Source organism: Platichthys flesus, chromosome 12 (genome assembly GCF_949316205.1).
Source record: "Platichthys flesus chromosome 12, fPlaFle2.1, whole genome shotgun sequence".
Lineage (NCBI taxonomy): Eukaryota > Metazoa > Chordata > Actinopteri > Pleuronectiformes > Pleuronectidae > Platichthys > Platichthys flesus.
In genome coordinates this window covers 7,813,926-7,837,715 of record NC_084956.1, presented here as the reverse complement: position 1 = coordinate 7,837,715, position 23,790 = coordinate 7,813,926, and the positions used below count along the sequence as shown (strand labels likewise).

Here is a 23,790-nt window from a genome sequence, read left to right as displayed (position 1 = left end):
TCCAGTGGCTGGACGGTTCCCCGGCTCCCACTGAATACATGGATGAACACTGGCTCTGCGGGGGATCTGTGCTTTCTCGTCCTTTGCACCTCTAATCAGTTTGTCAAGGTAAGAGTTACACTCACCCCCTTTGGTTTTTTTGGGGAGTTGCACACATATTCACAGGTACTGCAAAAGGAGTGTGGGGAGGGGGGGGGGGGGGGTTGATCTCATCAGTCTGTGCTTGAATTTTAATGAAATCAAAGTGGGATTCTGAAGCATTCCTAGGTTAGGATGAAATGCTGTCAAAGTGTTGCACACATGTGTGCATGATCCCTGCATGCATGAGATAAGGATACATTAGAGAGGGGGGGGAGCATCTCTGCATCCAAGCAGCAGAAGGTTTAATGACTGATCACAAGACCAAGTGCAATGTTTTCCCTCAGAATTAAGATGAGCTCTGTTGTGAAATGACTCTAAATAATTCACTTATCATAATGCGTGTCTTCGCAGCCCCTGACAGGCATGCAGCTTTTATCTGATGAGGCAGGGGCTGATCATCACGATTGCTCTACTTGGGAATTGCTTGAGAGTGAGAATATTGATAAGCGCTCACAGACTAATTGTATATCGTACTGTAACGGACTGTCAGAGAGATGGAAGCTTATTGGAAAACCCCTATGTAATCAAGTGGCGTAGACGACATGACATTCATATGCGGTGAGTGATGCGCTCCTAAAGGCTGAATTTGATGAAAGACGGATTCCGACTTATCATGACTAATGACATGTGTGATCATGGGAGGCTCTGGGGTACTGCATCACATACAGAGCTGTACTTATATTTGCTCTCAGCTGCTGCCTCCCTCTCCCTCTCTCCCTCTCACTCTCTCTCTCTGTCTCCCGCACGTCATTCCTTGACTACCCAAATTCACCAGGGAACACACAGGGTCCAGATTTGAGGTGCAAACACACAGCGACCTCTCTGTCTTGTCCTTATTTGCACTTGTTCAATCGTCTTTTACATTTCGCCCAGAGTTAATGATCACATCAACCTGATTACGTGTTTATGCCCCACAGCCCAATCCTGCATTAATCAATAAACTCATCAGCGAGATGCACTACAGTTGTAAGCTGTGAAGAGATGCACATAGACACTGTCTTCCTTCTTATTTTAGACGAAAAGAAAACCAACAATAGCAGGAGAGTGTGAGTGTCACAAAAAAACAACCCCAAATGCCCTTCTCGTTTTCAGCCTGTCCAAACTCTTCCCAGGGATCCATTTCACAGCCAGTGCTCTCATGCAGGAGATACATGGACGGGAGCTTTTTTAAAACCTCCATAACAAAAAGTGCTGCTCAGTGATAAATCTTTTAAGCCAATGTCATAAAGCAAACTTGCACAGGTGTAGCCTGCAGCCCGGATGGATACAGATAGCTCTGGATGACAGCTGGTGTTAGAAGATGTATACTGTGTGTGTGTGTGTGTGTGTGTGTGTGTGTGTGTGTGTGTGTGTGTGTGTGTGTGTGTGTGCATGACCGTAGGAGCGCTCAAAGGTGGCTGAGGTTGTTTTCAAAAGTTGAACTGAAGAAAATGTAAAACTCCGGGCTCGGAAAGGGGTTTAGATTGTTGCTGTGAGAAAAGCCTGATGGTGCATTGAGAAACAAGATAACAGGAGCACGAAGCATATAGGAGCCGAACCTATAGTATACACACAGTACTGTACTGCAGGAATGCAAACGACTACACACACACAAACACTCACATTTTATGGACTGGTCAAAAGGGGCTCATTTATTCTATGTTGCGTCTTTTACATTGTGCTTATGAAGGCCTAGTTGGTGCAATGTCACACACTGTAATTTATGCACCCAGGGGGAAAATGGATACACTGCCCAGTCCCAATGCATACAGTAGAACACATGAGCTCAGCATCAACCATGTGTCAGGACAATGAGGAGCCAATGCCTTGTTGTGGCACGTGTCAGGGTAATGACGAGCTGTGGCATCGGAGAACGTGCCGGGGTTTGCAACGCACAGAGTTTATACCGGTGGTGCAGCGGCCGCTCGCCGTGTTTGACGAGACCGAGGCCACCGTAATGACATTACTTCACCATTAATGAGAGTGGCTAGACGCTGTTATCCTATGCAAATACTCTGCAGATGCACTTCACTAATAATTGCGTTGCGGTGTGACAAGGATGTAAAGCGATCCACGCAAAGCCACCCCTCTCTTTCTCTCTCTTTCTGCTTTGCGATGGGGCATAAATCATGAGTCAGCAGTGTTGTATAGACCTGCTGGGATGGCACGCGAAAATGAATCCGGCCCACGAATTAACATCCTTTACAAGCAGACACGTTTCCACAGCATTGTGGTCAAAATAAATCAATCATGATACCGTCTTTGCCATTTTTCTCTCTCTCTCTCTCCCCCTTCTGCTCTCATACAAGCAGCCTTTTAGCGTGAAGAACTGAAGGGCAATTGGAACAGACAACGTGGTCTGCCAGGGTACATAAGGAGATTTCAGAGGATTACTCTAGCAATTTTAGAGTCAATGCATTATTCATAATCCTTTGGATAGCTGAGGCCAAATCAGGGAAGGACCTCAGGTCATTAGCAGAGATATAGTTTGCTTTGAGAAGAGGAGGAGGAGGGATTGGAGGAGGAGGAGAAGAAGAAGAAAGACGACAACGAGGAAGAGGAGATTCTCGCTTGACTTGAATGTGTGTCACACAAGTAGTTCTCTCTATCCGTGTGTCTGTCTGTCTTTCCTCTCACTCTCCCTCTCTCCGTGTGGATCTGACTTCCAACAATAATAAGTCGCTGAAGAGCTTTTTCCTGATTCCCTTTGTGCGAATTACCACTTAGCTGCTTTACATGCCGCACATGGCTGCATGAGAAATTGTATGCGCACAGAGGCGACTTCCTGCAGATGTGATTACCTTTTCAGTGGTGTGAGATTGGTATTCCTGGGTGTGAAATAGTATGATCCCATGTGAATCAGCCTCGAACAAATTCTTTTTTATCCGTGGCACTGCTTCTGACAAACAACTTAGGCTAAAATCAAACTGCATACTAAGCTGTGTTTCAGAACAAATACCACCCTGCAATAAAACTCTGCTGCTCCACATTCCAAAACAACTGTGTATAAACTCGTGGCACAGCATGCCATATTGTTCACGTATAATGAGATTGAGCTAATTGCTTGGTGTTTTGTTTTGCTGCCTGTCTCATCTGGCACCGAATGCGTTGCAGTGACTGAAGTGACACTAGAAGCTGTTGGCATGCAGATATTTTTTCTCCCCGGGCATCAACAGGAAGCAAGATGACTCTAAATATATTCCATTTCATCAGTTAGTGCTGAGGGTTAGGTTACAGTGGACAGTATGCAAGGTGAAACATATGGCAGGACTCCCAAGAAAAAAAAAAAAAAGTCCTTGTCTGCAATGTGTGTGTTTGTGTGTGTGTTTGTGTGCGTGTTCTTTACATTGTCGGCAAATGCCCTCTCTTTGAAAAAGGTGAGAACAAAGCTGACACAGACCAATACTCGTTCTTTCTCTCTTTGCCTCACTCTCACAGACACAAGACTATAGCGACCGTGGACTCTATATGAGGACGGACCACACGTCTCCACTTCCTCTTTTACAAAAACACAGGCAAAAATGCAACGTTCTATGAGGCCAGTGCTCCCAGAAGTAAAAAATGGTATTGAGCAACAGTATTGAGATCCCGCCCACATGTATCCCTGGACCAATCACAAGCTAGTCTCGGCTGTTTACCATGATGTTTTACCAATTCAAAAAAGAAAACATACACCAATATGATGAGAACTACATAAAATGTCAGAAATCAACTTCGAGGAAAATGTATTTCACATTTACGTTGTACTTACTTAGTTTCATGTCCCATCTGCTAACAAGGAGAAGGTCGGGGTTATGACCTTTACTGCAGCCAGCCACCAGGGGAGTAAGCAAAACTATTTAGCTTCACATATGCAAACATGTGTGAATACATGTGAACAACAGCATTTGCATGTACACAACCTTAACCGTCACAAAATAGTGCAGAGCCACAGACAGTTTTCCATCATTACAAAAGTAGTTTACTTTTCATAGATTCCGTCATTACATTAGATCAACTGCACATTAGAAATTAGCATCAGTCCACTCTACCAGTGCTTGTCCCTACACATGACAGATGTGTAGCTACAGTGAGGAAATGTCTCTTCAGTATAAATGTCCCCACCACAACAATCACAGTGATGGATTCACACTGTCTCCGAATGATAAAACATGATTACCTTCAGCGGCTTGCTTTGTGTGGTAATAAATGATTCATCGGAGTTTATTTATCGCATCCGTGTCTTGTCATCTGAAAATGATTAACCAGCTCTTTCTGATGTTTCCTTTCAACCATATCAGACATCATTTAATTTCCTCATGCTGCTTTATATATTTCCCGCACAAGCTTTGAAATGTGTTTCATCACGGACGAGACAGAAAAATGCAATATTTCTCATTTGATCGTAAGGATCTTAATTCTGAGCTCTTCAATGGGGAGCAACTCTAAACTAACTTTGTTGTCTCGTGAAAGACATTTTAACTCATTTGTGTGATCGAAGCTGTTTGTGGATTTTGTGGCTTAATCAATATAAATCAAGTTATGACGCTGGAAATAAAATACACTTGACATTAAAAGCGATTGGAGCTATTTTGTAATTACTATTTAAAAACTGAAGTCGCTAACTGCATGATGAATTTGTGGTAATGGCCTTTGCGATATTTGTATGACAGCAGTAACTATAAATAAGATACATCTTATGAATGAGGAACATCAATTGGCTCATTGTAGTGTTACATTTACAAACACCAGAAATTATTGAAGTCTAAATAAATGATTTGTTGATCTTGGATGTCTAATAATATTCAAATTTATACAATTAAATTTCGGTACTAACCAGTGTTTTATAAACCATATGCTAAAACAGCTGTTGGAAAATATGCTGAACTCTTTTGTAGACCATGACACTCTTGCTCTGAAGTGAAAACAGTTTCTCATTTACAAAGATGTTTCATTATTCATGCGGTTGAGTAGTACATTGTATTTTTAACTGTTGCATCTTAATATAAAAAAAAAAAAGTCATTTGTGAACATTAAAGGTTTAAGGTCAGCTCAGCCACACGGAACCGATTTATGATGTCGTCCCAGGGTGTGTACATAGTTTATATTAGGTGTCTGAGCTCCGACCTCGTCAGTCCACTCAGCCAGCAGAAACCTGGGATGGATGATAGTAAATTTTCCTCTGGGGAGTTTAGAGTCAGAGCCCACAGGTGGATACATGTGGAGGAGCTTAATATCAGCCATTATGGGGAGTCTATGTGTGGGCCCCAGCTGCTGTGCGGTCATTTCCTCTGCTTTGGACCTCAGAGCACAAAGGGAATATATTATAGAGTGAACACCTTCGAGGGGACCAAGCACCAACCATCCCACAGCCATAACAGAACACCTCAAGCAACTGCTATGACAACACAGCAACTCCTGAAAAATGTATCTTATGTTTAGTCTTAGTATTGATAATTCGATAGCCACAAGTGTGTGGGCAAGAGCTCAGCAGGTCAGACATAATTATGATATGAAAAATAGTAAATTGAACTGTCACATTAACCTTTTTTGTTTAACCTGGAACATAAAATATGAGCCATGTGGACAAATTACAAATAGGTCTTTCCTGTGTACAGCAAGGCAAGTTAGAATCATGTTAAAGGAAATTGATATTATATGAACCATTTCTCTGTAAGAGAGACCAGAGTTTGTAGTGAACCCAAAAGGCGACTCCAAACAAATGACACCAGCCAAGGGGGAAATAAGCCACAAACCCAACTCAGCCCAAAACACTCATAATCCTGAAATGTGAGTGTTATTATGTTACTATAAAATGAATCAATAAGATAAATGTGTCACAAGACGTTTGTTAAGTAATAGCCAGAAGAAAAATAATGTTTGCCACTCGAAGTGACTTGAGGTCACAAGCAGGTCGATGGAAAGTCGGGAACAATAAAACAAATAGCAGCCCTGTAGTTTCAAGATATTCTCAAACACATGTAACAAGAGCCAAAATACAACTTGAAGTTGTTGTGAATTCATATTCTTTACGTTATAAACGTGTTACTTAAAGGACACATGTTGTGTTAATATTCAGGTCCGTAATATTTACTTAAAATAGTACATGTTAAAAGTTAACATGCTCTACTTTTGCTGCAGCTCTTCTTTTCAGCCTCTGTCTGGAACGCTTGGTTTTAGCTTCTGTTTCTTTAAGGCCTGCCCCCATTCCCCAATATAGTCCATTCTGCTCTGATTGGCCAACTGGCCTACTCTCGTGTAATTGGTCAACAGATTCCAGCACATTTTGGAAATGTAAGCCTCTGCTCTTGTTATTTAGTTTTGTTAGGGTATGTGCCAGATAAGCCACTAGGTGTGCATTATAAAAAAGTATGACTCTGGTGTCATGTGACATCAAAATGATGAGGACATTTGCATAGTTAAAAGTAAGTACATTTACAAACAACTTTGAGGATAGAAAAATAGAAAAACTGAAAAGAAGATAACACAAGTTAAGACTGAAATACCTTTACCTTTAGCTTGAGGTGTTTATTTATAACAGTCAGTGAACTTAGATCCTGATTTTGGCAGCAGCAGCAGCAGGAAATATAGTAGAAACACAGTAAAACGTTCTCACTGAAATCAGTTAGAAAAAGGTTGAGTGATCATTTCAAAAGTTGAAGAAATGCTTTCAGAAGGGTTGATGGTCCACTGCACATTAAAACAGAAGGTGAGAAGTTAACTGCAACTTCCAAGGTGCATTTCTTCAAGGAACATCCAGTTCCTGACTCTGAAGTTCTATTGCATGCGTCACTAATGCTGAGTGGACACTAAAAAATGCAGTGATAAAAAGATTTCACAATCTGCAGGTTGGATTAAATCCAGGGGATTTTTTTTGAATAGCAACTATGGTCTCATTAGCATCAATAAAGCATTTTGAAACGGTTCCAGCTCTGACTCAGTCGTCGTCTTCACCGTTGCGACGGTGGCCGTGGCTCCTGGGTATTGCGGTTTTTAAGAGCTGACTGCCATGCCAAATCAATTGGAGTGATTAAGTGGTGTTGTGCATAGCATAAATGTATGAGATAGCTGCATTATTCAGGAGAAGGGAAAAAAAACTTCTGAAACATCCTGTCTGTAATTTGTGTGAGACACAACTGTATTCAAATACATAAAAGGGGTCTGGACGATTGATTGATTAAATGTGGTTATTCTTGTGTGTTTTGATGTTTTAGTTTTTTAATATTTCCCCGTACTTGAATTTGGAATTCGGATCACAGATTGTTCCTTTATCAGAAGCTTATAATGTGTTGCCAAAATGTAAATGATGTTCCCAAAAGGAGAAAAGAATCAGGTCATCATAACAGAGTAACACAAAGTCTCTGATTACATCTTTTATCTTTTTCAGGAAATATGGTGAGCAAAGAGGACACCACATACGTTGTACTCTCAAACTCAGACGACTCAGATTCAGAAACAGAACAATCACACCTCGATACTCAGTCCGGACCGGAATCAGGCAAGCCGCAGGTGAAGAAGAGAAACAAGGCCCTACAAGTGCGATTTAAAGATATCTGCGAAGCTCAGAATGAGCACCAGGGGAAACACTCCAGATCCATTTCCTGCAAAGTGACTCACAGAAAATACATGACCATGCCTGCAAGACGCTCCATTCCGAATGTGACCAAGAGTACTGGTGTCCAGACATCGCCAGACCTCACCAAGCGATACAAGACTTTCCCTTTTGAGAGGAAAAAGGGACACACGTTCAAACACACTGCTTTGGTGGAAGATTACAAAGGACAAAACAATGGGTTTTTGAGTGATATAAAGACGGCAGGAGAGGACGGACTACCTCTCGGGGAGTCGTCGAAGTACAAAGGTAAGATTGTGGGGCAGACGAAAGCACTGCTTCACCACACTGATGACAGCAGTGATACAGAGGATTTGCTTTCCAGTGCCAACTGTCTGGATGGACCCTCGTGCCCGGAATCGCATTTCTCGGAAGAGGGCCATCCGAGCAGCCCTCCTTCCAAAAGTGAACAAGAGTACCAGGTTTGTGGGACAAGGACCAAACACAAAGGATTACCCAAAGAAGGCATGGATGCTGGCACGTCCTCAAAGCGTCAGCTGGCTAACTCTGAGTTTTCACAGGAGAAGTCAAAGGGAATGGGCCCCGTTGAGTGGAACACTATAACACAGGTGGAGTCTTTAGGAAGCCCCTCTGTGAGCTGTAAGCGGAAAAAGGGCACACAGTTAAACAAACAGCAGTCACAGACACTTCCCCATAGTGCCAAATGTTCTGTACAGTCACAAGGGCAGTGTCGGACAAGGCACGTGTCAGCCTCCTCTAAACTCCAGCAAACAGTCGCGGGTGACGAGGGCTTTCCTCAAGGAGACACGAGAGCCCCAGGCATGGGGAGCAGCCAGCAGATAATGCCCGTATCAGGAGACAAGGATATCAAAGCACAGCTGCAGGCCATGGAGAACCTCATCAGCTCGAGCCAGGAAACCATCAAGGTCCTGCTTGGAGTTATTCAGGAGCTGGAGAAAGGTGAAGCACAGAGAGAGGGGTGAGTACAGTGAGATTTACAGTGCCCAAATGTACACATGCAACCCAAACATGCATTATACACTGTGCACATGCCCAATCCAGAGTGCTGTCAGGAACAGAAGAAGTTATGATGAAGAGGTTACTCTCTCATTTAAGTTTGGCTATAATCTAGAGGCGTGTTTCTAACCCCTCTCTGCCGTTGTGTTCTTTTAGTTTCATCGTATTTTTGAATTCAGTGATTCAGTGATTTAAGTTCTCCGTCACGTTGATGGATTTCAATCGGGTTCCAGAGAAGCCCTGCATGAGGTCAGTGTAGATCCAAGGAGAGACAGAGGGGAAAAAGCCAATAGAATGGGGATGACACTGCGAGTGAGCATGGCAGCTGATTGACCCAAACTCAAATATTCATGTGGACTAAAGAGGGTCCAACAGTTTTCTCAGCTGCCTTAGGGGAGTGACTGCAGAGTTTCTCTGGCTGCAGGCCAAACAGCCAACTACTTAAGTTTCAATTCACCATACGTGTAGATTTAACGGCGAGCCTCTTCTAGCCTGCGCTTCAAAACAATACAATGTGCCCATGTTTATGTATCAGTCCTACACCTAGAAGAAACCCCTTTAGAGGTGTGTAATCAGTGTTTCACAAATATTAGCAAAATATCGGATGACGAAGTACATTTACGATTGCATTCTTCACTGCTTCAAACAAACACTGACGGCAAATTCATGTTTTATGGATTAAATATGATATGGAACTTCCTTTATGTAATATAGAAAGAATATAAGTTTATCCACATCATTTGACCCATGGTCTACATCAGCATGCTAACCTACTCCCAATCACAATGGTAGAATGAAGGAAGTATAGCTAATCCTCTAGAAACCATCAACTTGTGTACAACAATAGCAATCTGCTAATTAGACCCTAGGCTATTTCCCTGAATAAGTGAAAATCTTTATCTGCTGGTGGTGCTGGAGGAAAAGCCATGGCTCAAAATTGAATTAGTAGTGTTACATGATACTCAATCAACATTGTGTAATGGGGCTTTTCGAATACAGTACAATTCACCTCAGTACCGTCGGCTATTTATTGTAAGACCAAGTGTCATATTCCATTAGGGATATACCTTTATCAGAGAAAATGTATTAACATGCTTCACAAAGTCCCCGAGCCATGTCCAGAGTAAGACTCTTACAGCAGTATAATTCTAAAAATCAATGAACTCCATCTCTAAAATCCGTGGAAACACAAACTGTCTTTAAGCCGTATCCACATCCAGCGGAGAACAAGGCACCCCAGTGTGGCTCTGTGGAAGTGGGTTTTAAAGGCCCAATTACTGCAGCTTCATAACACATGCGCCTTTCAAATCCACAGAACCCTTTATGCCATAGTGTCTTCACTGCATTGTGTTCCAGTGGTGTTATTAGAGAAGAGCAGTCACAGGGCACAATGCCCGGCATCAGTATGTTCCGCAATACTTGTGGCACGTCTGGAGAGTCAGATTACATTACATTACATGTCATTTAGCTGATGCTTCTATCCAAAGCGACTTACATTTTTAGAACACTCAGCATTTATGAGTGGCCATTTAGGGGTTCAGTATCTTACCAAGCATGCAGATGGGATAGAGTGGGATTCGAACCGGCAACCTTCTTGAGCACCCGCTCTATCCCCTAGGCCACGCTCTCCCCTATAGATAGTCGTAAAACTTTACAGTTAAATGAACCAAAAATAAACTTTAAACCTGTCGGTTCTCACCACAATGACCTCAACACAATGTCCAGTTATTTGAATGGCACTTCTTTTAGCATAAAGAGTGTACCACTCCACCCATGTTAATTCACTATCTCGTAATGTCAAAGCAAAGTTTTCCATTAATTACCTTGAGTGGCAACCAGCCACATTGTAATTTCTCCTGCCACAGTTTCGAAATGAGCAACTCATATTGAGATAAGAGATCTCTTACTTGGTGTTTTGCAGCATTGAATAACTGTGTGCTATTTGCCGCATTCTGAAGTTTGCCCTTAATGCTGTTACCGTCCACGCAGACCCTCAGACCTCGTAGTTTCAGCTGTAGTTGTGGGGCATGTGCACCCCTGCTTACCACATAGATGAAATACATTTTCTAAAAAACCTATTTCTGCCTATTTCTTTGGATCTGCACCAAAACAGCATAAAAAACATTGGACTTCTCATTTCAGGGTGAGTGTACTTGCTGTCCCTCGCTTGTCTCATTAACCAGTAAAAACATGAGAAATATTCATATTTAAAATAGAGAAGGAACTACAAGCAGTTAATTTCCTTGTCATCTGTTTCATCTCTCCTTAAGTTGAATTTACATTTGATTTCTTTTCTTCTTTTCATCTGCATCCTGCAAAAGGAACCACAAAAAGCTGTTTCATATCTCTTCTGGCCTGAATAAAGTTAGGGCAGTGACACATTATGATATCTGATGTTTGGCTCTGTTGTTCCAGTTTTTTACTCAATCTCAGCATAACTGAATATATCTTAAGACCTCAACCAGATTGTGTATATAAAACAAACTCTAGTGTTCAAGGTTTTTATCTCAAGGTGGTTGTAAACGATAAGGCTTTTTGGTCACACAGAGGATATTAGTCTTTTGCACAACATCATATTTCAGAGTAACACTAGTCTGGAGCTTCATTTTTGTGTGTGATGCATAGAAACTCAGAGTCATGCCGCATTGATCAAATTGTCGAAATCCCTGTGTATATACACAGTTATATACAATATGAAGGTCTCTACTAATACTTGTCAGGGAACCGCAGCGTACAGTAAATGTCCTCTGTGCTCCGTCTGTATACAGAGAAAATGTGTCGGACATTGGATAACACAAAGCGTTAACCTCTTACATAAAGTGTAGAACGCCACATGAGATAATGTCCCCTGACCTGACCGTTGCTTTTGCTCACACGTCATCAATCAAAACATGACGCAGCTCTCAGGCCGGCAGAGCTTCAGGCACGTACTGTAGGTGTGGACAGTGAGACCGGAATGATGAGGGTAGGACATATCCCAGGACAGCTGACGTGGGCAAACAACACAGCAGCGCTACTGTGCCAGCAAACAGTCAGCTCAGAGGATGACTTTCAGAGGCAGCAGTTATTTGTTGTAATACGTGAGCTCATACTCTGTGACATTCTGCGCTTTTAATACAGTGCCACTGCAGTATGCTGGGTCACGAAACGTCTTACCCAAAATGGGAAAGAGAACCTTTTATCTCGTTTTCAATGCTGAGTAAATGTAGAAATCATAAATTAAGCTTTAATTATAAGTGCGAGGCTTTTTAATTTACAGGGATGTACAGGATAAGCCCTGTGACGGCACAGCGCTAGTGTGGACATTGTCTCCGCAGTGAGTTACTGTCCTTGCTCACAGCTGTTCAAAGGCACTTCATTTCAGAACAGGGCAGGATGGATGAACTTGTTGACTTTGAGCCCCCCATCAGCTCCCCCCCGATGAGGTCACCTCTCATGTCACAGTGACCGCTGAGGTCCAACCCCCCTCCACATGTCATCCATCAGGGTGAAGGGCTACGGCGACAGCAAGCAATTACATGTGCAGCTCTAACGCAGCCCCTCCCCTCGGCGCCCATACCGCTGCAGCCTGCCATGGCGTGCAGGGACACAAGCATGAATACCAATACGCACACCTGCATAAGTAAACTCAAGTGAGGCAAAATGAATGAAAAACGTCCCTTTTCGATTTGTGTATACATAAGCATCTGTTTTTCCAAATTAAATAGCTTGCAGTTGAGTCTTTGTGGACGTCCTTTGAAGAAAACAGTCCCCGGGGGAAATGTACCTGTGCCGTATACAAATGAGACACAATTTGTCCTGTTAATTTGTATTCATTCTTGATATATGAATTATGTCTGTGGCAAATTGATTTGGATGCAAATTAATGAATATGTACAGGAAAGCCCAGATTGTCACGATATAGATTTTCCATTACACTTGATTCATGCTGCATTTAGCTCCCACTTACTTCCTGTTTCCTATAGGCTATAGAATAGAGACACATACCACCTTTCTCAACTATGGCTACGGCAAAACAAGGTAATCCTGTTATGTACAATCAGCAAGTCTACACACTTGATTAAGCGAATCTGAGAGAACCACAGGATCAGATCCGCTGCTGCATATTCACATGTTAGGAATAAACAACACGGGGGGTGAAAACCATGCCGAACAAATCTGGCTGTTCATTGCTGATGCCCCACAGCTGTTGAAATGCAAAGCTCAAGCCTTTCTCTGGAGATTCCATAAATATTTTCATCTGTCTTTTCACAGGCTCTCCTACCGAACAGGACAAGACACAGCAAATTGTGACACTTGTCGAAACAGCGCATGCATCATTTACAGGTGGGCACCCTACGTTTCACTGCCAGTGTCAATAATGCTGTTTTCCTGTATGATGAAGTGCTTCAATGTGAAACAGATGCTGACAAGAACGCTAAAGTGCAGCATTGCTCTTCTGTACATTTACAGTAGTGATTATTTGACCGAGGCATACGACTAAAATGGTATTGCCGTGGTTAACCCTGTCGCCTCACAGCAAGAAGGTTCCTAGTTTAAATCCTGGTTCGATGGTGGTCTCTTTGTGTGGAGTTTGTTCTCCCTGTGTGTGTGTGCGTGTGGGGGGGGGGGGTTCTCTAGGTACTCCAGCTTCCTCCCACTGTCCAAAGACAAGCAGATTGGGGTGAGGCTAATTTGAAACTATAAATTGACCCTTGGTGAGAATGTAAGTCTGAATGGTTGAGCCTCAAGGAACAAGCTCTATAGATAATGCATGGGATGGATGGATGTGGCTTAAAATGTTGAATAAATGGAAAAAAGTGACGAAGTCAAAAGAGTCAGGAAGATGATTATCTCCTAGAATACGACATAAAATAAATATTACTTCCAATATCATTTGCAAGGGTTTCTGTGGACTGACAAACTTAATATCACCGGGAAGTTAATTCGATGAATTACAAATGACCTTGTCACAAAGAACAGGAGGAGTTATGACTTATATCCCATAAAACGTATCAAATACCTGCTTAGTTCTGTGCCCTTGTACCAATCCTAGTCAGCACACCCCCCGTTTTTTTTTTTTCAGTTTATATTTTAAACTGTATTCCTGTCAAAACGCACAACAACTCTGCAAGGTGCTAGTGTGTTCTCGTATGTTCCTGAGCTGAAAAATTGGCCGAGGAGCAGGTGGAAAATCCACTAAAGCTGGAACCTTGTGTCATTTGTCACTTCAATCCAGAAGCTTCCATTGCAGAATCCCTAAAATAGAAAAAAGACAGTTGCTTGGAAAATACCCTCAAGCCCAGGAAGACACTTTGTGCAATGGAACCTCTCACTTTCTTTCATGTGGACTTGAGTGACTGCAGCAGACAAAAAATGCTAAATCACTAATTAGAGATGAAATATTTACAGTGTATCCTTTGTGTATATCCTAATCTCTGCTTCATCCTTATCTCTTTACTTTCAAAATAGTCCCTGCATAATGCTAAAATATGTTTTATAATGTTAAGATAATAAGAGCTGTTTGAAAATTGAAATACTTTCCTGTTACTACAAGGATCTTTCTTTAATATATATCAGAGGCACTTGGATGAGAAATTATTGTGTCTCATTGAAAAACCACATATGGACACATTTGTGCCTAAGTCACTAATGTCCATATATTTAGAAATGTCTTTTGGGCACAGATAAACTTCCCATATGTTCCAGGTCTTTTGCATGAGTCAGCATTTTCTCCACAAGAGGAAAAAAAACTTGCTGCACTTAATATGTCTTAATATGAATGAATGCAATGTGGTTGTAATCAAGTAATCAACAATACAACTAAAAGCAAATATGATACAAACAAGGGAAATTAGAGCAGCGTTGGAGTGTGAGGACTTACCTCTTCCTCTAATGAATCTTGCTGTCCAGGGGAAACCCGACAGTGTAACATCAACTATAATGTTTTCTCTCGTCCATCTCCTAGGCTATCATGCCTCATTGACCACCTCCTGTGGCTTGCCTCGCTCCGGCAAGATGCTCCCTGGCATCTGAATTCGTCTCAGGTCATTCCCTATTTCAGTCAGTATGGCTTTGCTCACGTGACAAAGACTGATGAAGCCAATTTGAGTCTTTTTTTTTTTTTCTGATTTCTAACAGCAGGCTTTTTAATTTGTTGGTGAAGGTGCACCACTCGGGAACAGGCGGTACACATCAAGTTAAAACTTGGCACCCTAGTAACAGTAATGCCTCAGGGGGAAAGTGCAACTGAAGAATAAGAGCATGGTCATGTTCCTATCAGGCCCAAGAGAATAAAGCTCAGACTGGAGATTTTGATGACATGTCCCCTGATCCGGGCTGCACACTATTAGAGTCCAGCTCGGACAAGATCCTGACATGACCCGCTGGCTTGCAAGACTAAAGTCTGTCATGTTTTAGTCCTGATGCATCAACAAAGGAGCTTTATTCTGATGTCAGTCAGGTTAAAACCCCAAATCCTAACAAAAGACTTTATCACATCAATACCTCTACTACACATAACAGGATGTAAACTAAACAGAGCCCTAGAGCTTCTCCCACTCCTCCCACACCAGTGTAAGAAGATAGCAGCTTTGGACTGTGGTCAATAAAACTGGAGAGTAGATTTAAGCTCCTTCAGAATGAACCCGAGTTTCTATCAGAGGATCAGGTTCCACCACTGAAGGGAAAACACCACTTCTTAACAAGAATGGATAAACTGACTTGAATCATCTTGCTCAGACAAAGTCAGATCTCAGCGACAGCAAATTATTTCCCCTGATTCTGCTATTAGAGAGATAATAGATTGGCAGCAGTTATGGCTTTAAAGCTATTGGTCACTTCATGAACTGCTGTCTGACCTAACTAGATCCTTCAAATCCTGACTATCTATTCATCCGTAAAGACGCTCCATGTACTCAATGTTGGACTAAATAATGTTTTTAATAGATGGACCTCACCTTAAACAGTGGTTGGGAACCTTTCTTCCCTAGCAAGAACAATTTTATACTATCCTCTGAGAGCCATGTTAAATTACTTAGCACACATCCCACTAACCTCTCTAATTGGGTGGTTAGAACTGCTTTGCTTTAGAGAGGCAGCTGATGTATGATGATGATGATGATGATGATGATGATGATGATGATGATGATGATGATGATGATGATGATGATGACGACGATGATGATGATGATGATGACGGCAGCCCCAGCAGGTTTTGGCAAAAAAACCTAAGTGTCTTATGTGGCTTGCAAAGACAGCAATTCTTCCCTTCATAAAAAAACTCAGCAGGGCTCCCAAGCACAACAATGGTTGGTCGAGTGGTACTTGCTTGGTCTGTTGTTTCCCTGTAGTCCAGAGAGAAAAACCTAGGAATCTGTTTACACTAAAACCTTCAATACATGCAGCTATTTTGATATATTCTTTAACTGTTGGCGTAAACAAGGCCATATTTAATCAAACTTCCTGCATAGAAAACTATATATCCATTGTCATTGGCTTCCTATGTAGGTAGAATTCATAAATGTTCTACTAATCATGGCCCTATCTTAGTCCCAAGACTTAACGGATGCATCGTGTAAGAGAGACGGCCAGACATGAAACCACTGTAAGCTGTAAACAACATTAGACTTGATTTGGGCTGGACATAGGAAAATTATATTGTAACTTTATTATTGTTTCCATTTAGAATTTCAGTTAAAGCAATTTAACTTAAATGTATCTTATTAATCACCTCTTTTAATCTTGTGGCTGATCTGTGTATTTATTGTGGTGTTCCTCAAGGTTCAGTCATGGGCCCAGGTCTTTTCTGCATTCCTGAATATGCAGCTACTATAACACCTATCAGCTAACATGTCATCTATTTCATTGTAGACAGACCTTTAGACAAATAAATACATAATTGTATTTACATTGTAGACAAAGTAATGAACATGCCCTCATCCTTCAGCTAACAAAGTAGCTTCTGTCAATAAACAAATTAACGCAATTTGTTTTTGTACTTTTTGCTTAATCCTGCTGACAGGCGAATAAACCGACAGACACAGGTGAACACATAACCTCCTCTGCTGAGGTAATAAACCTGACCTGAGAACTGCTGCAGGGTTTTTCCAAGCAACAACATTGAATGGTAAATAATTCAGGTTCCCTCGGCTTTATGGAGCTTAAAATGAGAAAAATTTGATCCGCCACAGATCTATAGTATCAACACTCATATTTTTATCATGGAGAATTGAGGCAGTTTCCAGTGTCAGCAGATAAATTACAATACGCTGTTTAGTATCACAGTGTTTGTAATTTATTTTGTGTCCTCATGAATCGTGCAAGAATCACAAATCTTCACCTAAACAAAGAGGATTTTCTAATTATTAAAATCCATTTTATCTTGTGTTCATCCTCCTCCAAGTCTCGTTTTATTGGAACATTATTATCTCTGCTGTGTGTGTGCTTGTGGATTTTTGTCCATATTGATCGTACAGGACTTCTCATTGATTTGTTTCATAGCTTTAACCATTACTGTTAGTGTGGCTTTCAACATGGGGATTTAAACAGAGCATGGGAGAATATTAAGAACTCTATAAATAAACGTCCATGGGTCTGTGAACGATGCCGTGTGTGTGTGCCGTGTACTTTTTACTGTATCTATAGTTTAACGACGTCTTACTGCAGATAAATGGCGTGTTGGAGTGCATTTGTGTTTCACTGAACTGAGAGGGCAACATTAAAGATGTAGCAGTAATGCAATTTGTAAGACTGATGCAAGAGGCGCACTGCATAGAGGAGAGAAGTCCTAAAGCGTACAGTCGAGTTTCTCCTTTTCTTTATTTCACTGATCATATTTAGATTAAACAAAGTGGGCCAACTGTGTGTATCAGTGGAGCTACTTGGCTTAATTAACAAACTCTGAACGACTCCTGATGGCGAAAGACGTCCCTTCAGTTTATTTTCACTAAACCAAAGTCATGTGGTGCGGTGACAAAATCCCAATGAAGATGGATTCTGCCCGAGTAATAATAAAGTGGAAGATTGTCATTTCGTCCGTGCTCTCCGTCATTAAACAGTCGTTGATTTGATTTCAACCAACTGGTTTTTAACAGTCACTGGATCGAGAGGAGCTGTGGTTGGCAAGCAGGGTAGTAATCCATCACAGTTCTATCTGTCTCTGCCAAAGCAGTCGTCATAAATATCTTCAATTCTGCAAAAAGTGCTGTTTAGTATTCGTCTGCAAAACCCTGCAGCTCAAATCTTCCTTTAGCATTTTTTCTTTATTGTCACCTCTCTTTATGTCTCTGCTCTTTAATACTTTTTACTGTTTAACTGTCGCATATAGAGCAACCTCATTACTCAAACAGCTGCCATTCCTGTTATTATAAAACACCTATTAATCCGTAGGTCACTCTGCTGATAGGGCAAAAGCAATAACCTTGCAGGACAAACTATTCCCTGAGACAAATCAATGGGGAGGGCCGAGTACAGTGAGGCAAATTAAAACAATTTAAGTCTGGACCAAAGAAGCAATTACCCCTCGAGGTTAGACAGCACAACCGCAGCCAAGATTAGCAGCTCGCCAGACGAAGCCCTTAATTTCGCAGCAGACCAAACATCCCATGTGTTCGATAAATTTGGGAGCGGAGCTGCAGCCGAGCTCAGGTAGTCAATCTGTGGGTGTTATCCAGACTTCAGCCCTGGCCTGACAGGCTCCACAGTATTCTGCAGCATCTCATACATCACGGCAACAAATAGGGCATACATATGGTGGGGCGGGCGGGGGGGGGGGAGATAGGCTGGACGTATAGGCGATATACTCGAGCAGGAAGGATAATGATACTGTCCTTCACGTCGGGGGGGGAAAGAGTTCGCTAAAAGGGTATGTCTACCCATTTTGCAAAAGAAAGAAACCCACCTATCTCTATAGAGTATCTCCTAATGCAGACGGTTTAGGGTTTGATTGCTCACATCTGTGACAGACATTGTTGGGCTAAGAAGGAAGGTGGCTATGTTTACATGAACACCAATAATTACTCCGTTTACTATGTTTGATAATGACTCACGACAGCATGACATCCATAATGTCATATGTCCCATGTTCCCAACAACATTTAAAAACCCAGAACCCTGAAATAGTTAAGTGCACAATGCTACTGTGGAATACAATCAGGGTTTTCTTTCTAATTTAGCAAAAGCTTCAACTCCTTGTTATTTTTGTGTCTTATTTACACGACCCGGGCCGTGTGTTATTGAGCTGTAGGTGACTTCTGTATGCTGATGTTGCAAACTGCTGTAAAAACTCCATTAGGGCGTTGAATTATGACCTTGACATATATTGTTTCTACTTCGTGATGCGCAGATTGTAGTTATAATTGCCTACTCATGGTTGATCCTCAGGTCGGGTGGCTAGGATTGTAAAAATGAACATGTTAATAGCAGATGGGTTCAGGTGGGTGAAATAGGCCTCATACATCTTTAATGTGGACAATATTAATAACGTTATCTAAAATGTGAACAACATATTTTAAGCTTAGTTTTCCCTCATGCATGATTTAGCAGACACCAGATATTCTCTCAGATTCCAGGTGCAGAGACCTTTAAAGTCTTGAGCGGCAATGTGCAACAGAGACAAAGATGATCCAGGAGAAAATGACAAAGGAGAATTAAAAACAAAAAAAAGGAAGTTCAGAAAATTCTCTAGTGACTATATAATGCAACTAAGGTCAGAACACTCCACATGTTTTAATTTGATTATTGTTTATTCCATGTTTGACCTCATTCAGTTTAAAATAAATATTGTTTTCATGGCAGTGTCTTATTCAGACTATTGTCTTCATTGGGCTAAACTGTAGTATTGCTACATGTAAACATGTGTATTGTTGCGTAACTGTTTCACTGCTGGGATTCAAGTTCTTTAGAAAAAAAACTAATAACCAGCTTATGAAGGACATGGTCTCCACTTCACGTCTCCTTCCCACACTCATCTACAGTACATGTGTAATTCAAACAAGTTCTGCCAGAGCATCAGTTGCAAATTAAACGTGGCCCACCACTGAGTCAGCGGGGGCTGCAGCAGGAGGCCCAGTAACTAAAACAGCAGCTCAGATCAAATGATTCAAGTCTTTTTTTTTATTTCTATAACGCTGTGTTGAATTTGCATCAAAGGACATAACGCAGTGTTTCCAATTCCAAACTAACAATGACTTTGAGAAACAGTTACATCCTGGGGAAAGGCGACTGCAATGAAACATAATGAGACGCAAGGAGCTAATTAGTGCTCGTGTCCCACACTGAGATGGCAAAGCTGTGGTTGTTTTTGGTGAAGAGTTGTCAAGACTCTGTTTTCTTCTCATTAACGTTGTGTTTCTCACTGTGTGTCTGTGGAGCAGAAAGCCATGTAACAGCCAACAGAAATAAATCTGATAGACATGACGGGGGGAGAGTTTTCCAGATCTGATTTACATAACCTGTGGGAAGTTTATGCTCCGACTGCTCCCTGTCAGCGGAGGAATTCACTGTCACTCTCTGGTGGTTTAATTTACTTCACCCCATCATGTTGTTCGGTAGATGTTACACCGCACAGGGCCTCAACCACTCATCTTGTCAAGTGCAGACTTTGAACTGTGAACGGCCGAAGGGGAATTCACGGGTGGGGAGATGACTTTGAGCTGCAAGGTGCCGGTAGCAGGAAAAAGAGTAGAATAGCAGGTACACACTGTTGAATGGATGGTGTGTGTTGTGCATAAAAGGCCCCTCACAGCGGCCAAATCCCTCCCAGGAGCACCGAGCATTGAGCGGTGCTCGGCGCACCACGACCGCAGACAAACAAACGGCTCGACCACTGATCACAGCAGCAGCTCCTCACGCTGCATCACTAAAAAGATGATTAATCTGCCAAGCTGAATGCCCCAGAAGAACCTCCCTGTCCTCCTCCGCTCGGATCTGTTTTTTGTGCCGAGGTGATCTTAGATATTGGGCTTGTGTATGCTGAAGCACCTGCTTCCTCAGCGCCACCCGCATCGTACAGTGCCGCCTCTGGCTTCCCACCGAGGCACTTGTCCACAGCGTGCAGGAGCTGCGGTGATCTGCCAAGTGATTAATTGCTCAATAATTGCCGAGGCTATTCTACGCTGCACGGCGCTGCTGCTGGGATTCTGTCAAGTCGACATTATTTAAAACGGCACTTGTAAAGGACACAACGATTTGAACATAAAACAAAAGATACAAATGGAGATAAAGAAAAAACCCAAGAAGAAATGAGTCGATTAATAATGAGAATAAGAGAAGTGTCTGCAGTTCTGCTGAGGTACAGGCTTCGTGTTTTTTACATTGTCAGGGAATTCATCATTCAGCAGACCTGCACGTTCTCACCTTTCATCTGGACTGCAAAACGAGATGAATAAAGAAGGAGCAGAGCACAATACAACAAGAGGACCCCCCCCCCCCCCCCCCCCCCCCCCGGAGGCTTTAATAGAGCTGTGTTCTTAACTGACACTTATCTTACGGGTGAGGACAGTTCCCAGGATTCATTATGTCACTCTGAGTGTGGAGCATATCCTTCAGTGAACTAATTACACTGCCCATCACAGCGGTTTCCGTATCGGGCCCAGCTTTGTACTTTGACGCCCATTTTGTCCGCCTGCAGACGAGGGGAGGACTCGTTTGACCTTGACATGTCAGATGTCATTGCTTTTGGCAGATTCAGTTAAATTCCTCAGTTCTTCAGTTCCCCCCCTCCCCTCCCCCACCCCTGTAAGCCGGAGTGGTCGCTGAGCTTTTGAAGTGCAGTGTGTAATGTTGCCGGATGATGCCTCAAACCACAGTGAAAGTCATTCTTTTTTTAGGGTGAGTCGTCGGTGCAGAGCAGATGATCCTTTCTCTCATGTTTCCACGATGATGCTTTGACAGTTTATAGCATATCGCAGGAATAAATACATTAACAGAGCGCTGGAGATCAATAGCAATAAAACGAAGGGAGATGGTGTATAAAAGTGCATTTATCCCACGCTTGGATGCGGGCAGTTAATCAAGGTCTGCTTGGCCTCACAGTGGTTTCGTTTGGATGGGATTTAGCCCCCCCGCACATATATCGCAGGGCCCGAGAGATTTAATCAGAGAGAGAGTTCAGCTACGTTTGCCGGAAAACAAAATCAGACAATGACCAGGCCGGGATTACACTGACGACTGATGTCAGGAGCAACCCACATTCAGCCTCTCTCTCTCTCTCCCTTTTTTTATTACAAATATAATCTATGCAGGAAAAGCCCTTTGACTGCATGCATAAAAAAAATACTGGGGTGATGCAGAGGAAGCCTATAACTCGCAGGACTCTGAAATATGGATGTGTGCCACAGGAGATATGTGCTGCCAGGGTGTGTGAACGGCCCGCCTCCCTCCCAGCCTCCATCTGGACTTCAGTGGATTACCAGCTTGAAAAATAAGTCAAAAACTGAGTCATAAATGATAAAAAGACTAATAAATCGCTTCTAATGCACCTGATGTTGGTGTTGGGCAATAAATGTGAAGTCTAATCAAATCCAAGCATATATTTTAGATTTTATTGTTCACTTTTAAGGCTCCTTCTGGACTTGCACGTGAGACCATTTCAGTTCTTTTGACACCACATGTGCCCGGTCGTTACCTGAGGTCCTCAGTGAAGACCTGACTCGCCATTCCACAGTCCAGGTTGAGGACCAAAGGTGGCTGGGTATTTTCAGTCAAGCCTCTCACTCCTTGGAACAATCTCCCTGAAGAGGTTGTGTTTTGGGGGCAGGGCTTCCTCCATCGTTGCCCCAAAACTCTGGAACTCTCTCCCTCCCATCCTCCCATTCTCCCCCTCAATGGTAGTTTACTGACAGGCTTTGTTCTTCAGCCCTTCAATGTGAATAAATTGTTGTGTAATATTATGGGTTGTTGTTGTTATAATTATCATTGTTATAATGGATTGTCTTATCACTTTGTTTTGGAACGCACTTTGGATCAACAGTGCTTTATAATTAAGGTTGAAGTGGGAGTTGAAGAGATACTTCTTATCCTCTTTTAAATCTCTCTTAAAGACTTATTTTTCATCCGGGTCCATGAAAAATTCTCCAAAGAAATCAATGCAAATGTTGACAAATATTTTCTCAAAACTCCTGGATCCCCCCCCTCTGATTTATTGGGTTTTCCCCTTCACAAACAGCACATCCTTCCAACAGGTGAATCTGTCCTGTAGTTTTTGTGTAATGCTGCTAACTGAAAGCTGAACAAATGACAATGCAAACATAACCTCTTTTACCGATTCTGCGTGTGTATGTTTGTGTTTCAGTGTGGAGCTGGACTTCAAGCTGCAGGAGGACAAGCTGCACCCCCTGATGAGGAGGCTGTGCCCCCTGGACAGCCCACAGTTCCCTGCCTTGCCTTACTCCAACGAAGTGTTCACCTCCACCCCCAAACGCAAGTCCAAGACAGAGTCCAAAAAGCACGCTCGCTGGAAACTCTGGTTCCTTTGAATCCAACACCAAGGCTTCGGAAAACAGCCTTTGTATCGGGCACATTAATACTCCTGTTATTCTCTAAACGGAGCAGAAGGAGCAATCAACCCATGAGGATTGATAACGACGGACACCGGTTCAGTTGAGTTGAGACATCACGTCCAGTGAGCTGAGGGGACAGCAGACACAAAGAAGAAAGAAAAAACATTTTCATTTCTGTCAAACCTTTTTCTGGCTCTTGTGCTGGAGAGGTGTCGACAGGCACCTGCGGAAAACTAGGTGAGCTTAAGGATATTTGTACATGTATTTTTTCAAACCTGCGTAACGACGGATGTTATTTATATTCTGGGTTTAATGCACCTCTCACTTTATGTTCACATGGTTTTATTGCATCCTCCAATGCAATGCACTTTTGGTCTCTCTCCCCTCAGAGCATATTGCTTGGCAACGAGAGGAGGCGCCGTGGGGGGGGGGGCCTTTTGTGAGCGAAGCTATAATCTTTGAATGGACATCCGCCCGACCTCCGGCAAAGCACAAACATTTGACTATTGACAGGAACATGCGTAAAGAGACTGAAACACAGTTCAGTACATGACAGTGTGTCGCTGCTGCTCTTATAAGCCCAGTCTCCTCCTCCCCCCCCCCCCGTCCCCCTGATCTGTT

At 42.5% G+C, this 23,790-nt stretch overlaps 1 protein-coding gene across 1 annotated transcript; it reads left to right on the top strand.

Annotated features, from left to right (window-relative positions):
• Window positions 1-7,491: 7,491 nt before the first annotated feature.
• Window positions 7,492-23,700, top strand: insyn2ab (inhibitory synaptic factor 2Ab). The gene is made up of 3 exons (XM_062401505.1): window positions 7,492-8,651; window positions 12,944-13,015; window positions 22,962-23,700. The coding sequence occupies exons 1-3, from the start codon at window positions 7,492-7,494 to the stop codon at window positions 23,143-23,145; spliced, it is 1,416 nt and encodes a 471-aa protein (XP_062257489.1). The 3' UTR covers window positions 23,146-23,700.
• The last annotated feature ends 90 nt before the right edge of the window (window positions 23,701-23,790 follow it).

Excerpts from the sequence above, each read along its gene's own strand:
- insyn2ab (XM_062401505.1), top strand. The coding sequence starts at position 7,492 with ATGGTGAGCAAAGAGGACACCACATACGTTGTACTCTCAAACTCAGAC. Across the intron at positions 8,652-12,943 it reads GGTGAAGCACAGAGAGAGGG|GCTCTCCTACCGAACAGGAC; the intron begins GTGAGTACAGTG and ends GTCTTTTCACAG. Across the intron at positions 13,016-22,961 it reads AGCGCATGCATCATTTACAG|TGTGGAGCTGGACTTCAAGC; the intron begins GTGGGCACCCTA and ends TTTGTGTTTCAG.